The sequence below is a fragment of the Oryctolagus cuniculus genome, chromosome 15 (assembly GCF_051225735.1).
Source record: "Oryctolagus cuniculus isolate XC-2025 breed Fujian yellow rabbit chromosome 15, ASM5122573v1, whole genome shotgun sequence".
NCBI classification, from domain to species: domain Eukaryota; kingdom Metazoa; phylum Chordata; class Mammalia; order Lagomorpha; family Leporidae; genus Oryctolagus; species Oryctolagus cuniculus.
Genome location: NC_142881.1, coordinates 60440700 through 60458995, shown reverse-complemented (window position 1 = coordinate 60458995; position 18296 = coordinate 60440700). Strand labels below are relative to the sequence as shown.

Below are 18296 nucleotides of genomic sequence, written 5' to 3'. Positions count from 1 at the left end.
TCCTTTTCCTGAGACAGAGTAACTATTCACTCTGTATCTTCCTTAAATTATTTTATGGTTTGATTTTTTTAATTCTTTCAGAATTTTTTGGGGGAAGATCTGAGTTTCTTCACCTATTAAAAAAATTAGAATAGCACTATTCATTTTTAGTTAATATGAATCACCTCTGACACATTCTAAATCCTTTAAGTCTGTCCTGATGGCTGCTTGCTTGCATGTTCTGGCTAGCACTTGCCTGTTCACACTCTTTTTATTTCCTTCTTTATTCTGTTTTGCTCCTCAGTCTCACACTCACTGACAAGAAGCACAGAGAGACTATGCCTGACTAGATATCCAAAACTTAAGTTTAGCTTCAACAAATTTCAAAAGTAAATATCAACTAAAAGCTAGAATCTATCATGCTGGAAAGCTACTTACTTCCACAGTAGTTGCAGCCTTTTGAGTCATTTTTCCAACAAGGTCAACCTGCTCATATCTGGATTTCATGTATTTTTTTGCAACTTTGTACACCCACTGTGGGCAAGTTGCAGAAAAAAGTAAAGTCTGAGGATTGTCTTCAGAATCTTAAATAAACAAAAAGAATTAAAATGTTTTCTTAATAACGCATGATGTAGCCAGCTCTTAAAAGTCTCCCCAAGCTTCAAAGAAATAATCAAAAATTCAAACCTTGGAGTGAATTTTTAACATACAGACTTCACTGCAAGTATTAAAGCTCTCAACTTTCAAAAATGGGAACAATATGAAGAAAACTGAACCCAGAAAGAAGGTGAGGATTTAAGAAGTAACAATGATGAAAGAAATCAGTAAAATGAGTTAGTAAATCTAATTAGTGACTATAAAAAATAACATATGAAAGAAAGCATTGGAAGCTAAGAAATCAGTTAAAGTGTGCTATCATACTTTCTTTTCTCAGGGAGAGAATAAATACCAAATAACTTTAGTTTTCTTAGAATCTCAGGGGACAATGTAATAAAAACTAAGAAATAAAAAAATTCATAAGCTATTTTAGGATCAAAGGACAACTGCTAATGTACTTATTTTGAATTAGGATATACCAGTTTTGTAGGATTCATGGATAATATCTTCAACTTGTTCAGCAAAACCTAAATCTAACATTTGATCCACTTCATCAAGCACAACGTGGCGTAGTTTGGAAAGATCCAACCGGCCGCTCTGCAGATGGTCTTTGATTCGACCAGGTGTCCCAACCAAGATGTCAATACCATTTCGAATATGATTAACTGTGGAAGAAGAGACATGCCAGTAATATGTAAAAAGCAAGCACACACTTTCACATGATTACTTTAGATTTAAGTAGCAGACATCTTCACACTACTGTCATTCATATTTACTCACTCTGGCTTTGATATGATGTTCCACCATAAAAACATGCCACACTGAGTTTCCTAGTTATATCTTTGAAGTCTTTGGCTACTTGGTTTGCCAGTTCCCTTGTTGGAGCCAAAACAAGTACCTGAGCAAGAGTTTAAAAAAAAAAAAAAAAGATACTTTTCTAAAGACTTATGAATGAGAAAACCTTTTTTTTTTTTTTTTTTTTTTTTTTGAAGATTTATTCATTTTGAAAGGTAGAGTCACAGAGAGAGACAGACAGATCTTCCATCCACTGGTTCATTTCCCAGATGGCTGCAACAGTCAGGGCTGGGCCAGGCTGAGGTCAGGAACCAGGAGCTTCTTCTGGGTCTCCCACATGGTTGGCAGGGGCCATCTTCCTCTGCTTTCCCAGCACATTAGCAGGGAGCTGGATAGGAAGTAGAGCAGCCAGGACTTCAGCCAGTGTTCACATGGGATGTTAAGTGCAGCAGGCAGCAGCCTAGCCTACTGCACCACAATGCCAACCCCAAGAAGACTTTTTTAAAGTGGCATTTAAAACTAGAAATCTCTGGCGTGGATGTGCGGCAAAATGGTTAAGTTGCCACTTAGGACATCTACATCTATATTAGAGTGACTGGTTCAAGTCCTGGATACTCTACTTCTGACCCAACTTCCTGATAACGCACACCCTGGAAGGCAGCAGGTGAGGGCTGAAGTACTAAGTCCCCACTATCCATGTGGGAGTCCGGATTGAATCCCAGGTTCCTATCTTCCGCTTGGCCCTACCACACCTATTGTAAGCATTTGGGTAATGAACCAGTGCGAGATCTCCTTATTGCTCTGCCTTCCAAATAAATAAACAAAGCTTAAAAAAAAAAAAACCCTAGAATTATCAACATAAATGTACTAACTATTTTAAAACAGCACAATTAGCAACAATAAAAACCACAGCTTAGATCCTCTTATTCTTCCATCATATCTCTTAGTCACTACCCCAGTGAGGTCTCCAAGCTTCTTTTCCTATCTCCCTGTCCTTGTTCCTCCTCAATGCTTACACTGCTTACAATATTAATTTTACTTATTTACTAAAAGGTAAACTCCATGAAGGCAAGGATTGACATCAGGTGGATAACTGTATTACTTCAGATTTAAGTAGCAGACACATCTTCACACTGTCATTCATATTTACTCACTCTGGCTTTGATATGATGTTCCACCATAACAACATGCCACACTGAGTTTCCTGGTTATATCTTTGAAGCTGGAAGTTGAACTTCCAACACAGAAGAGGTATTCAAAAATACTTGTTAAGGCCGGCGCCGTGGTTCACTAGGCTAATCCTCCGCCTTGCGGCATCAGCACACTGGGTTCTAGTCCCGGTCGGGGCACCGGATTCTGTCCCGGTTGCCCCTCTTCCAGGCCAGCTCTCTGCTGTGGCCCAGGAGTGCAGTGGAGGATGGCCCAAGTGTTTGGGCCCTGCACCCACATGGAAGACCAGGAGAAGCACCTGGCTCCTGCCATCGGATCAGCGCAGTGCGCCGGCCGCGGCGGCCATTGGAGGGTGAGCCAACGGCAAAGGAAGACCTTTCTCTCTGTCTTCTCTCTCTCACTGTCCACTCTGCCCTTAACAGTAAAAAAAAAAAAAAAAAAAAAAAAAACTTGTTAAATGAACAAACGGGGCCGGCACCATGGCTCACTTGGTTAATCCTCCGCTCGTGGCGCCAGCATCCCATACAAGCAATGGGTTCTAGTCCCGGTTGCTCCTCTTCCAGTCCAGCTCTCTGCTATGGCCCGGGAAGGCAGTGGAGGATGGCCCAAGTATTTGGGATCTGCATCCGCATGGGAGACCAGGAGAAAGCACCTGGCTCCTGACTTCGGATGGGCGTAGTTCCAGCCGTAGCAGCCATTTGGGGAGTGAACCAACAAAAGGAAGATCTTTCTCTCTATCTCTCTCTCTCTAACTCTGTCAAAAAAAAAAAAAAAAAAAAAAAAAAACAACGAATGATCACCATGTGCTAGGTACTTTGCTCTACATGAATTACCTAATTTGATTCTCACAGAAATACCTTTAGGTGGCTTTATTATCCAAATTTTATAGATGAGAAATCTGGGTGTTAGAGAATTTAAAAGACTGGGGCTGGTATTGTGGCGCAGTGGTTTGAGCCACCTCTTGGGATACCTGCAAACCATATCAGAGTGCTGATTCGAGTCCCTTCTACTCTACTTCAAGTCCAGTTCCCTGCACCCAGGAAAGCAGGAAACCATGGCCCAAGTACTAGAGTTCCCATCACCTACATGGTAGATTCAGATGGATTTCCTGGCTCCTGGTTTCAGACTGGCCTGGCCTTAGCTGTTGCAGCCACCGCAGGAGTGAACCAGTGGATGGAAGATTTCTGTCTCTCTCTCTTTCTCTGTTACTCTGCATTTCAAATAAATAAATCCTTTAAATCTCTAGTAACATCATTTACATAAAAGCTTTTTAAGGCAGTGTTGGAATTCTGTCCTATTTCTATAACCTGTGGTCTTTCATAATTTCAGCCAAGAAACAGAACTTCCAAAAAACATTTTCCCTGTAAGCCAACACAACCAACCTCATTTGGGATAGGTGATCCAAGATCCTTACGACCTAATTATATTTATATATGTGAATTTTCTTTCTTTCTTTTTTTAGAGCATATACACTCTATTTATTTATTTGAAAGGAAGAGTTACAGAGAGGCAGAGGCAGAGAGAGAGGTCTTCTATCTGCTGGTTCACACCACAAATGGTCTCAAAGGCCAGAGCTGTGCTGATTATAAGCCAGGAGCCAGGAGCTTCTTCCAGGTCTCCACACAGGTGCAGGGTGCAGGGGCCCAAGTACTTAGCCATCTTATACTGCTTTCCCAGATGATAGCAGAGAGCTGGATTAAAGTGGAGCAGCTGGGTCTTGAATCTGCACTGCAGGCAGCAGCTTTACACTACACCACAGCACCAGCCCCTTGCTTTTATTCTATAATATCATTTAGGAGTCTTTCAAAGAACAAACTACTTTTAATCACATATCTATTCAAATTATGATGCTGGATTTTTTTTGTAATTTGTGAAGAACCTTAAAGCTCATATATGTTCCCAGAAGGTCAAATTTCAGGCTAAAATTTTACTAGTATGCTCAAATAGTTGATTTTTTAAAGATATATATATATATATATACTTTTTTTTGACAGGTAGAGTGGAGTGAGAGAGAGACAGCGAGAAAGGTCTTCATTTTCCATTGGTTCACCCCTCAATGGCCGCTGCGGCCAGCGTACCACACTGATCCAAAGCCAGGAGCCAGGTGCTTCTCCTGGTCTCCCATGGGGTGCAGGGCCCAAGCACTTGGGCCATCCTCCACTGCACTCCCAGGCCACAGCAGAGAGCTGGACAGGAAGAGGAGTGACTGGGACAGAATCCGGTGCCCTGACTGGGACTAGAACCTAGTGTGCCGGCACTGCAGGCGGATGATTAGCCTATTGAACCGCGGCGCCGGCCTAAAGATATATTTGTTTATATATTTATTTGCTTATTTTATTTCAAAGGGGGAGCAACAGAGAAGAATCATATATCCGCTGGTTCACTCCTTAAATGACTTACAACAGCCAGGGCTGGGCCAGGCTACAGCCAGGAGCCAGGAACTCCATCCTGACTTCCCACAAACATAGCAGGGGTACAACTACTTGGACCATCTGCTGCTGCTTTCCTAAGTGCACTGGTAGAATGCTGGATTGGAAGGAGAACAGCAAGCCAGGATGCAAATCATCACTCTACATACAGAATGTTGGCTTTGAAAGCAGAGGTATAATCTGCCACACCACAGTGCCAGCCCTATTAGTTGATTTTACTACCTATAAATTAAGATACATCTCCAGTCCCTCAGTAACCACAAGAACTAACAATAACATTTCTATAATACCCTTTTTTAAAAAAAGATTTGTTTTATTTATTAGAAAGACAGAGTTATAGAGAGAGGTGGAGACAGAGAGGTCTTCCATCTGCTGGTTCACTCCCCAGATGGCTGCAATTGCCAGAGCGGTGTGATCCGAAGCCAGGAGCCAGGAGCCAGGAGCCTCCTCTGTGTCTCCCACATCGGTGCAGGGGCCCAAAGACTTAGGCCATCTTCCACTGCTATCCCAGACCATAGCAGAGAGCTGGATCGGAAGAGTAACAGCCAGGACCAGAACTGGCGCCCATATGGGATGCTGGCACTACAGGCCAGGGCTTTAACCTTCTGTGCCACAGCACCGGCCCCTATAATACCCTTATTAAAAAGTCAACCAATGAAACAAAATATATTGAACATTTATTGAATGACCAAATAAACGAACACTTCTTTAGAAAATTATTCAGGGGAGAAGGAGCTCAGCTTAGCAGACAAGATACCTGTGTTCCACATCAGTGTGCTCGAGTTCGAATCCCAGTTCCAACTCCTGACTCCAGCTTCCCAACAATGCAGACCCTGGGAAAATTGACAGCTCAAGTAATGGGGCACCTGCCAGCCAGGTAGAGATTGGACTGACTTCCTAGCTCCCAGCTTCAGCCCTAGTCTAATTCCAGCTGCTGTGGGTATTTGTGGGAATCAATCAACAGATGGGAGCTTCCTCTCTCTACCTCTTAAATTAAAATTTTTTTCAAATCACTGTTTAAAAGCAAAGTCAGGGGGCCAACATTGTTGGATAGCTGTTAAAGCCACAGCCCTCAATGCTGGCACCCCATACTGGTGCTGGTTCAAAACCTGGATACTCTACTTCCAATCTAACTCCTTGCTAATGCACCTGAGAAAGCAGCTGAGGACAGCCCAAGTGCTTGAGCCCCTGCAACCTCTTGGGAGACCCAGAAGCAGTTCCTGGCCCCTGGCTTCAGAACAGTCCAGCCGAGCCATTTCGGCCATTTGGGGAGTGAACCTTTGGATGGAAGCTCTCTGTCTCTCCCTCTCTCTCTTTCAAATAAATAAATGAATCTTTAAAAAGATAGTAAAGCAAAGGCCAGGACTGAAAAAAGATAAGTCACTAAATGCACTTCTATGAATACTCTTAAAATAAGATATGCTGGTTTCAAAATACATTTATGGGGCCAGCACTGAGGTGTAGTAGGCTAAGATTCCACCTGCAGCACTGGCACACCATATGGGCGCCAGTTCGTATCCTGGCTGCTCCACTTCCAATCCAGCTGTTTGCTAAAGCCTGGAAAAGCAGTGGAAGATGGCCCAAGTCCTTGGTCCCTTGTGTGGGAGAAGAAGCTTCTGGCTCCTGGCTTCAGATCAGCTCAGCTCCAGCCGTTGTGATCATTTGGAGAGTGAACCAGTGGATGGAAGACATTTTTCTCTGTCTCTCCCTATCTGTAACTCTACCTTTCAAATAAATAAATAATTAAAAACAAAACCATAGTTATCAAAGATATATAAAGTTCCATACATATTACATTCATATGAAATAACTACATTACTTTAACTTTGCTTGAAATTTACTTATTTGAAAACCAGCAAATTTTGCTTTAGGACTCAAATTTTTACAATCCGAGGCTGGGACCAGTGCTGTGGCATAGCAGGTAAAGCCACTGCCTGCAGTGCCAGATCCCATATGGGCACAGGTTCGAGTCCCAGCTGCTCCACTTCTGATCCAGCTCTCTGCTATGGCCTGGGAGAGTAGCAGAAGATGGCAGAAGTCCTTGGGCCCCAGACCCGTATGAGAGACCCAGAAAGAAGCTCCTGGCTCCTGGCTTCAGATCAGCCCACCTTTGGACATTGTAGCCATCTGGGGAGTGAACCACCGGATGGAAGACTTCTCACTCTCTTTGTCTCTGCCTCTCTGTAACTCTGCCTTTCAAATAAACAGATAAATCTTTGGGGAAAAAAAAAAAAGGAAAGAAAGAAATTTTTATAATATGCCTCAGGGCTTGTTTGAGAGGAGAAGAGACAGGAGAGAAAGACAGAGAGAAAAAACTCCCCAAATGCGCACAAATGGCTGAGCCAGGTTAAAGTCAGGAGGTGGAAATACAATCCAAGTCTCGATATGGAGAGCAAAAACCCAATTACCTGAACCATCACTGCTGTTTCCACAGGGTCCACATTGGCAGGAAGCTGGAGTCAGAATCCTGAGCTAGGAATGAAACCCAGGTACTCCAATGTGGGACATGGGCATCTTAATCACTAAGCTAAAGGCCTATTCCCAAGGGTTAACTTTAATGTCTTAGGGATACTGGAACTTTAGTTTTTTCAGTATACTTTTTCTTTCCCTTTTAAATACAGGAACATTTAGAACTTTTACTCCCTTATAATGATTACCTTTGGTGAGCGGCTTTTTTTAACCGTTTCTTGATTTCTTTGGAGCCTTTCAATCAAGGGGATGGCAAAAGAGAATGTCTTCCCTGTTCCTGTTCGTGCTTGAGCAATTAAATCTTTTCCTTCATATATGGGGCCAAAGGTCTTAACTTGAATAGGAAAGAGATACGTTACCCCTCGACCTGTAAAGTAAGATTTCATTAAAATATTTAAGACAAAAAAAAAATACATTCACTTGAAAAGGACAATCCTGATTCCTCAGTGAATGACTAAAGATACACTACCTAATGACATTTACACTTATTCCTACACCCAAAGGAAATTATTTTAAAATTGGGTTTGGGGGTCAACATGAGTGTTTTTTAAGTATTGGAAGGAATTTCCCTGTTGCTGGGTTCCTGTGTTGAAATCACCTGGAAAAACTGATACCAAGGGAACTATGGTTTCATTTAACTCTACATTTCTGGGCAGGGAGATCTATTATAGCTTCTTCTATTAGTCATTAAAGATTATTAGTCCATATTCTATGCTCCACATCATAAACGTTCCTTTGCTTTAGTTCAATGACATTGCTTCAGAAAAGTAAACCTGTGCTATTATTGTGCTTTCTTTATAAAATTAATCCTCTTCTATCACCTCCCTATACGGTGTTACACATTCATGTCAGAAATATTAAAAATAATGTGTTTGAGTCTTAAAAAATAAATAAAAATAAAAAATAAAGAGTTGGTATGAAACTGGACAAATACATTTACTTTTTAAGGTTCAAAGTAGGTCAGAATACTGAAAAGTCCGACACAAAAGTAACTGTAATTACAAAAGAGCTACTTCTCTGTCTTTTTATATCTGGTTTTGGTTAGAAAAGGCACAAGTGTTTTATAAAATATAGTATTAGATTTTTCAAATGTATATCTGCTAAAATTCACAGTACCTTTCAGAAGCTTTACAGTCTCTTCAGAAATTGAGAAATTGGAGAAAGATCCTTCTTTCTGTTCACGTGTTAGGGTCTGTCAAATGAAATAAAAGTTCTAAATAACATAGCTTACATTTGACTCATTTACCATTTTTAGCTTTACAAATTAGCTAACTGATCAATTTTAGTTAATAACTGCAGATACTGCAGAATTTTTTCAAAAAGATTTAATTATTTGAGAGGGAAAGTGACAGAGAGAGTGTTGGTTCACTCTCCAAATGCCTGCAAGAGACAAGTCTGGACCAGACCCTCCATCTGGGTCTCCTACATGGGTGGTATGAGCCTGAGTACTTGGGCTGTCATCCTCTGCCTTCCTAGACACATTAGCAGGGAGCTGGATTAGAAGCAGAGCAGCCCAATCTCAAACCAGCACTCTGATGGGATGTGGGCATGGGCAAGCAATGGCTTAACCCACTGAGCCACAAGACCAGCCCCTGATATTGTATAAGACATTAAAGGTGTTTAAATTGTTTTGCTATTGTCAAAAACATCACTGTGATAAGAATACTTATTCATGGGGCTGGTGCTATGGCATAGCGGGTAAAGCTACTGCCTGCAGTGCCAGCAGTACAGTACAGGCTGCTCTACTTCCGATCCAGCTCTCTGCTATGACCTAGGAAAGTAGAAGATGGCGCAAGTCTCTGGGCCCCTGCACCCACATGGGAGACCTGGAAGAAGCTCCTGGCTTCGGAACAGCACAGTTCTGGCCACTGTGGTCAATTGTGGAGTGAACCAGCAGATGGAAGACGTCTCTCTCTCTGCCTCTTCTCTCTCTGTGTGTAACTCTGACTTTCAAATAAATAAATAAATAAATCTTTTTTAAAAAAAAAAAAGCATTAAGGAAGTATCACTATGTTCCTAAATCTGTATATATGAAATACATGAAATCTGTATAACCTAAAAAAATTTTAAAGAGTACTTATTCATATAAATCTGCATACCTCATGATCATCTCCTTGGGATAAATTCCTAAAAGAATTACTGAACTCTAATACAATCCAAACAAAATAGTAAACAGTTAAGCCTATTATAATACTAAGTATTGTACCAGGCAAAATCTCAATGAAAAAACAACCTGTAAGTTTTTTCCCACTCTTAGCAATACAGATTTGTAGGGCCTTTTTAGCTCAACTAATATATGTGCTTCCCAACAAACAGCAAACTCACAAATAAAAAACATCATCCTGGCCGGTGCCGCAGCTCACTAGGCTAATCCTCCGCCTAGCGGCGCCGGCACACCGGGTTCTAGTCCCGGTAGGGGCACCGGATTCTGTCCCGGTTGCCCCTCTTCCAGGCCAGCTCTCTGCTGTGGCCAGGGAGTGCAGTGGAGGATGGCCCAGGTGCTTGGGCCCTGCACCCCATGGGAGACCAGGAAAAGCACCTGGCTCCTGGCTCCTGCCATCGGATCAGCGCGGTGCGCCGGCCGCAGCGCGCTGGCTACAGCGGCCATTGGAGGGTGAACCAATGGCAAAAGGAAGACCTTTCTCTCTGTCTCTCTCTCTCACTGTCCACTCTGCCTGTCAAAAAAAAAACAAAAAAACAAAACAAAACAAAAAAAAACACATCATCCTGTAAGGCAGGGATTCGATAGCTTTCCCCAAATCTTCCCAAAGATTATACATTAAGTTCCCATGTATTTAAATGAATAGCAACTGTCAGGTTTAAAGAATATAAAGAACTATTAATTATCAAGAATAAGAATAGCATGAGGTGGGCATTTGCTTGACACAGCTTGGGACTCCCACATTTCACCCTGGAATGCCTGAGTTCAAATTCCAGCTTCCTTCTCTATTCTAGCTTTCTATTCATGTGCAACCTAGAAGGCAGCAGGTGACAGCCCTTACCATCCACATGGTAAACCCAGACAGAGCTCCATGTTTACCAGCTCTGGCCTGGCCCAGCCCCAGCTGTTGCAGGCATTTGGACAATGACCAGCAGCTGGGAGATTTCTCTCTCTCTCTCTCTGCCTTTCGAATATAAAAAAAATTTTATAAAGATTTAGGTGGGCATTGTGGTACAGTGGGTTAGGCTACCCCTTGAGATTCCCAGATCCCATATCTGAACGTCAATTAGAGTCCCAGCTACTCAGCTTCCAATCCAGCTTCATGCTAATGCACCTGAGAGGCAGCAAATGCTAGCCCAAGCTACTTAAGTTCCTACCACTCACACGGGAGAGCAGGAGCTCCTGGCTCCTGGCTTGGGCCTAGTCCAGCCTCAGCTGTGGCCAGCATTTGAGTGAACCCACAAATGGAAGCTCTCTGTCTCCCTCTCTCTGCATTACTCTGCCTTTCTAATAAATAAGTAAATTATTTTAAAAATTAAGAATATCAAAGTTGTTTACTTCTAAAGATCCAAGTAATTTACTGACAATTTATGACACCTAGATAAACCTAGGAACTCTGCTAGGGGAAAACTGCAAAACAGCTTTTGAAATAAATTCTGTCAAGAAAGTATCTTGGGGTGGGCATTTGGCCTAATGATTAAGGTGCCTGCTAAGATGACAGAATCCCGTATCAGAGTGCCTGGATTTGATTCCCAGCTAAAGATCCTAACTTCAGATTCCTGCTAATGCAGATCTGGGAAGCAGCAAGTGATGGCTCAGAGCTGCATTCCTGGATTGGGTCCGCAGTTCCTCACTTTGGCCTCAGCCCATCCCCAACCTTTATGGGCATTTGGGGAGTGAACCAGCAGATCAGACCTCTCTCTCTTTCACTCTGCCTTTCAAATAAACACTTTTTTAAAAAATACAGTTTCAACACTGAGTCACAGTAAGACCTAAAAGATCATTTGTTACTGCTGTTATAGAAGCAGAAAAAGCAGAAGGCAAAATACACAGTCAAGAGGCCTTCTGTACCTTGTTGCAAGAAGTCAGAAGTCAGTTCATAAGTACTGGTAGGAGCTGAAATAACCATAAGAAATGCAAGTTGGTGACCATCAATACAATGTTCAAAAAAACCGTTCAGGATCCGAAATGTACAAGAAAGGTTTACGTTTGGCAACTCTCCCACCCACCCCCAAGGAAAAGGCGAAAACAATGAAAGAAACAGGGCAAAAGGAAAAGGGCTCAGATTTCAGCCAGACTCTGTAGTCCAAATAAGACACTAAGTAGGATATTTTAATCAGCCCTAATTAGCCTAAAAAATCACATCAGCCTTTATTTGAAGGATAATGTTAAAAGCAAAATAAAAAGTATCCTTACCTCCTCTAGTTTATTATCACTTGATTTATGAGCATTGTCCAAGGAGGATACTCGCTTCGATTTTTTTTCATATTTAATATCTCCATTTGGCAGATCTTTTCTTCTTGACTTACGTGATTTAGAAAATTCATCTGAAAGTCTATTAAATCCTTCTTCAGTGTCTCCATTTAGCTTCTCTCTCATTTTAGCTTTTTTGGGCTTGGGAGTATCCAAGTCATCTGCAACACCATTTTCCCTTGTTTCTGATTTCTCATCTGAGTCATAATGGTGCCTTGACTTCCTTCTGTCACTCTGCGGACAAAGAAGCAGAGAAAGGAGGGTCATGGATCTCCTTTAAACGCTCTACAAAAGTCAGAGCATGACTCCCCAAACAATTAAGCTCAATCTGCAGTTACTCTGAAATCCTACCTGGTAGAAATCCACCCTGGTTATTAACATCAAGCTCTAAACTTTGTTACTAATTTTGTCATCTCAACTCTTGCATTCTCAACCCTCAAACTCTCTAATCCCATCATAATATTGAAGGGAAATTAGGGGCCAGCATTGTGGCATGGTGGGTAAAGCCGCCACTTGCAGTGCCGGCATCCCATATGGGCGCCGGTTCGTGTTCTGGCCGCTCTACTTCCAATCCAGTTATCTGCTATGGCCTGGAAAATCAGCGGAAGATGGCCCAAGTCCTTGGGCCTCTGCACCCGTGCAGGAGACCTGGAATAAATTCCTGGCTCCTGGCTTTGAATCGGCCCGACTCAGGCTGTTGTGGCCATTTGGGGAGTCAACCAGCAGATGGAAGACCCCCACCCCTACCCCCCCCCCCGCCTCTCCATAACTTTGCCTTTCAAATAAATACATAAATCTTTAAAGAAAAAAAAAAGACTGAAGGGAAAATAAAAGTTCTTTCTCAGGAAAAGAATGAGAACCCCAAAATAAAAAAAATAAAAAAAAAACTTCTAACATCTCAAGAGAAAAAAAATTAGTATTTATTGAGTACCTACCCAGCATTGAGTAATGTGTTTTCAGCTTATCTTGTTTAAATCTTCGTAACAACCCTATAAGGGAAGTACAGGTCCATAATCCCTTATCCGAAATTCCGATATCCATTAAGCTCTGAAAACCGAAAGTTTTTTTTTTTTAACTTATATGGAGGCAAAACCTTACCTGACCTCAGCTGATGGCAAAATTTGGCGAGTACTAATGTGAGGCTATTTATAGTCTTTCTTTATCACACCTAGTATGAACGCTCATATTTAATACTAAGGTGTTTGATAACAGGTTGTAGATCCCAAATCCTGCTGGAGTATAACCTTTCTAAAAATCCCCTCAGTTCTGAATTCCAAAATACAGCTAGCTCCAAAGATTTTGGATAAGGGAGAGTGAACCCATGTTACTTTTGCCATTTTACAAAGAGGGAAACAGAAGTTCTCACAAGTTGAGCAACTTGCCAAAGATCCACACGTGGGATTTCCTGCAGAGGCTAGAAATCAAATCTAGTCCTGTATGACTTAAAAGCCTATGTTCTTTTCCTATCAGGCCTTCTCCTGAATTTGGATGATTAACAGAAAAACAAAACTATATAATTCATATAAAACCCTAACTGTTGTACTTCCATGGAAGGACAGTAATCCTGGGAACTTAAATTTTTATTAGTTAATAGAACTTATTTAAAACACACACACACAGGACCAGCGCTGCGGCACAGCGGATTAAAGCCCCAGCCTGCAGCACCAGCAACCCATATGGGCACTGGTTGAGTCCCAGTCGCTCCACTTCCCATTCAGCTCCTTGCTAATGTGCCTGGGAAAGCAGCGGAGGATACCCCAAGTCCTTGGGCCCCTGCACCCACATGGGAGACCCAGAAGAAGCTCCTGGCTCCTGGCTTCAGATCAGATGAGCTCTGCTCGGGTTGTTGCAGCCATTTGGGGAGTGCACCAGCAGATGGAACACCTCTCTCTCTCTCTCTGCAACTCTTTCAAATAAATAAAATAAATTTTAAAAACATAAGAAAATCCTAAACAAAGCAAAAACAAAACAAAAAAACTATTCTGCAACTTTGGTTTTAAAATGCCAAGCTGTTTTTTTTTTTTAATTTTATTTATTTTTTTTACTTGAGAGTCAGAGTTACACAGAGAGAGAAGAGGCAGAGAGAGGTCTTCCATCCGATGGTTCACTCCCCAATTGGCTGCAACGGCTGGAACTGTGCCAATCCAAAGCCAGGAGCCAGGAGCTTCTTCTGGGTCTCCCATGTGGGTGCAGGGGCCCAAGGACTTGGGCCATCTTCTACTGCTTTCCCAGATCATAGCAGAGAGCTGGATGGGAAGTGGCGCAGCTGGCGCCTATATGGCATGCCGGCGCTTCAGGCCAAGGCGTTAACCCGCTGTGCCACAGCGCCAGCCCCCAAACTGGTTGCTTTTTTAAAGATTTATTTATTTATTTAAAAACAGAGTGATAGAGATCGTCCATCCACTGGTTCACTCCCCAAATACTTCCAACAGCTGGGTCTGGGCCAGGCAAAAACAACGAGCCAGGAATTCCATGCATGTTTCCCACATGTGTGGCAGGAACTCAAATGCTTGGGCCATCTTCTGTGCTCCAGGCACATTAGCAGGAAGCTGGATCAGAAGTGGAAGTAGGGAGCCAGTGCTGTGGCGTACATACTAGATAAAGCTGCCGCCTGCGGCACTCTCATCCTATATGGGCGATGCTTCAAGTCCTGGCTGCCTTACTTCTGATCCAGCTCCCTGCTAATGTGCCTGCAGCACAGAAGATGGCCCAGGTGCTTGGGCCCCTGAACCCACAAAGGAGACCCAGAAGAATGTCCTGGCTCCTAGCTTCAAACTGGCCCAGCTCTGGCCATTGCAGCTATTTGGGGAGTGAACCAGCAGATGAAGATTTCTCTCTGTCTCTTCCTCTCTCTATAACTCTTTCAAATAAATAAATAAATCTTAAAAATAAAAAAAAAAAAGTGGCAGGTGGGAGAGGGATCTCACTCCCAACAAGGGATGCAGATGTCCCCGCTGCGCTTTAATTTGCTGGAACACAACACCCACCCCAATGGCCACTATTTTTTTTTTTTTAAGATTTATTTATTTATTTTAAAGGCAGAGTTAGAGAGAGAAAGAGGAAGAGATCTTCCAGGTGCTGGTTCACTTCCCAAACGGCTGCAGCAGCTGGGGCTAGGCTGGGCTGAAGCCAGGAGCTGAGAGCTTCTTCCAGGTCTCTCATTTGGATGCAGGGGTCCAAGTACATGGGTCATCTTCTGCTGTTTTCCCAGATGCATTAGCAGGAGCTAGATCAGGAGTAGCCAGAACTCAAACCAGTACCCATATGGGATGCCAGCGCTGCAGGCTGAGGCTTTACCCACTATGCCACAGCGCCAGCCCTCATCACTGTTTTAATATTTGTAAATCACAAGACATGATTTGGAAATCTAACACTTCTTCAGAATGACTTGGTCAAATGTTCAAAATAAATTAGTAATAGTGATTAGTGGTAGTAAAAACTGTCGTCACCAAAGTCCTCACCGTGATGCACAGAATTTTTAGAGTACTTTACCATACAATATTCTCGTTCATGAAATGGAAACTGCCGTGGAAACTGGACAGCATACTATGTGTGACAACACTTTACAATTACATGTTACATCATTTGATCTTTACTTAACTGCACTAGCCCTCAGCTTTCCAAACCAATAGAGTCTATAGAATAACAAGATTATTTATAGAGCCAGCCTGGGGTTTGAATTGCTCCTGGGCCCTGCACTTCAGGGAGAGGATAAAGCAAGGCAAAGTGAGACTTCTAAGCCCAAGCCCAGCAACGTCCTAGGGTGATGAAATACATTATTCCACATCAGACTCACAACGCTTGACACTTTCAGCTCCCTCGGTTTCCATTATACTCTGTATGTCCTCTCATCCTCTCACCTCTATCACTTCTATGGTCTCTCTCCCTCCTCATTCTATAGTTGGTCCTTTTTAAGTCTCTGCTCTCCAACTATATTTTCACACCATTTTCATTTTCAACACATTCGTCCAGGCTCCTTTCTTCATCTGCATTCCAGTTCTGAGAACCTGTATCTCAGCTCTGTATCTCATATCCAAACCATAGTTATCTTCATCTCAGAATCAGATCACCAGTCTAAGGCTCTACTTCTAGTAGCTGATACTCCAATCCATTTCCAAATTTCTATTTATCTTTCAGAGTTACAGCGGATTCAACAAGTATTTCTGAAGAATTTACAATGTGAAAATCAGCAACTTAGAAGGATACAGTAAAACTTAAGGATTGACAAAGATATAGTTATTTTCCTCAAGAACTCGGGAAATATTTGGGAAAGATATACACAGGAAAAAATGAGATAACTTTACAAGAAACACATAATAAATCCCAATTACATGATAACTACTGGAACAGCCTTCAAAGGGGAGCCTGACAGATACAAGATTTGGATGCAAAAGGAAAAAAGAAGTGTTCCAAGAGGAGCTAAAATTAAAATAACTGCTTAGAGATTCTACTTACACCCTAGTACCTAACTGTGGCAGTGAAATTCAGGGACAGAAAGCAGAATGGTGAATGTCAGGGACAGGAGAAGGGGGGAATTTGAATTAGTATTTAATGGGCAGAGTCTGGGAAAATAAAAAAGTTCTGGAGATAGATGTTGGTGATGGCTGCAAAACTCAATGCCACAGAACTATACACTTAAAAATGGTAAAAGCTGGGGCTGTCGCTGTGGCGTAGTGGGTAAAGCCGCGACCTTTAGTTCCAGCACCCCTATGAGCATCAATTCAAGTCCCAGCTGCTCCACTTCAATCCAGCTCTCTGTTACAGCCTGAAAGATGGCCCAAGTCCTTGGGCCCCTGCACCCACAAGGGAGACCCGGAAGAAGCTCCCACCTGCTGGCTTCGGATCAGCTCAGTTCCAGCTGTTGTAGCCATTTGGGGAGTGAACCAGCAGATGGAAGACCTCTCTCATTCTCTCTGCCTCTGCCTCTCCATAACTTTGCCTTTCAAATAAATAAATAATTTTTTTAAATGGTAAATGTTAAGTTTTGTGTATCCTACAATAAAAGAAACCAGTTGGTAAGTTTACCCTAGTGATATGGCTGGTCAGGTAGGTTCTACTCTCTACCACTTCACAGACTACATCTTATTCTTTTGCCAAATGTCACAGTTCAAATACCGCTACCTTCTCCCACTGCTTTCTTTCTGCAGGTCTGATGTCTCCTGTCAAAATTTTACCTATGCATTTTTCTGCACCTGTACTCCCCTAATTGTTTCGGGACTTGAAGTCTCTACAGGCTCCTTGAGGTGAGGATCATTTCTTACACTTAATTAAAGACCTTCATACTCAACAAAGAGGCTGGTGCAAGTTAGACACAAATAATAAATACCCACGGATTGAATGAGAACACCAATAGTAAGCGCTATTAATAATGCAATCTACACGATCTCCCTCACAGGCAAATCCTGGCAACCCCGGCTTTGATACCATTCCTTAAGCCTCTATAGTTATCAAGGTTTATAAACCTACGCTCGCTGTCCCCAGGATGCTTGCACACAGGACAGGGTGACTGAGAAACAATACATTTCCAAGGGAATCGTTTTTCTTAATCGTCTTCTAAGGTAGCCAACGAGAACCAAACAGGCCTCTCTGCTTAAGAAAGAAGAGCAAAGAAACGGATATCCCGGTGATGGGAGCTTGAGCCTGCCCATCTCGCACACGCTTCGGGCGCCAACAGGAAGGGCTGAAGGAAGGGCCAGCGGAGGCCGAGTCAAAGCCCAGGGCCGCCCTTCTGCAGGGCGGGAGTGTGGCGGTGGGAATGGTCCCGCAGCGACCGCAGAGGGCCGAGGGCCAAGCTCCCGCTCGGATGTGACAGGCCATCATCAGGGACAGCTCCCCTCCCCGCCCAAGCCGGCGCAGCCCCGAAGGAGGCGCGGCCCATCCTCAGCGCACCTTTCGCCTCTGCTTCCTCAGGCTGTCGGGCTCCTCCAAAGGTGCTTCCAGCTCCATAATGTCCCCCCACAGGAGTTTCCCAGGCATTACTGGCCGCCGCCTCCGCCTGCCTCAGGGCGCGGTGGCCACAACCACCTACGGGCAGCGCCAGCGAAAAAGGAAACGGGGGCAGGACAGCCGCCCGGCCAGGGCCGTGCGTCACTTCCGGGACACGCACCGCTCGGCGGGGAAAATAATCCCGGATCCTTTCGGCGCACACTTTTTCCTTGCGCCGCTACCTCCCAACCAATGAGAATGAAAGTTCTCGAGTGTCCCGCCCTCGTTCCAAAGTGATTGGCGTGCAGAGTAAAACTCTGGCCAATCATCATGAAGGACGCACGCGCTGATTAGCATAAGTGATTTCTCTGTATCTCTTCCCCACTGCAGAGTTCTGCTCGGGAATCTTCGACACTCACTTCTGAGGCTGGGGAACCCCTCGATGGCGGTGGAGAGGGTCGGCCCGCGCGGCGACCCGGCTCGCGGGCCGGCCGGAGCCGAGGTGGGTGGGGGCGCCA

General features: G+C 43.5%; 1 protein-coding gene across 23 annotated transcripts in view; it reads right to left on the bottom strand.

The window, feature by feature from the left end:
- Positions 1-18296, bottom strand: part of DDX50 (DExD-box helicase 50) — a 46132-nt gene extending 27836 nt beyond the window's left edge. For 4 of the 23 annotated variants that reach the window (XR_016222226.1, XR_016222227.1, XM_002718449.6 and 1 more), the window contains exons 1-7: positions 17743-17982; positions 11797-12087; positions 8556-8631; positions 7628-7806; positions 1357-1474; positions 1056-1241; positions 418-563 (exon numbers count right to left, since the gene is read on the bottom strand). Coding sequence is in view for 19 of the 23 variants with exons in the window: in XM_002718449.6 (XP_002718495.3) it covers positions 418-563; positions 1056-1241; positions 1357-1474; positions 7628-7806; positions 8556-8631; positions 11797-12087; positions 17743-17829 (1083 nt within the window). In the remaining 4 variants the exon portion in view is untranslated. Of the gene's footprint in view, positions 1-417; positions 564-1055; positions 1242-1356; positions 1760-7627; positions 7807-8555; positions 8632-11451; positions 11497-11796; positions 12088-12788; positions 12901-17742; positions 17983-18197 lie in introns of those variants that run through there. The other 19 variants (XR_016222228.1, XM_008270034.5, XM_070057773.2 and 16 more) reach the window with 17 other exon arrangements.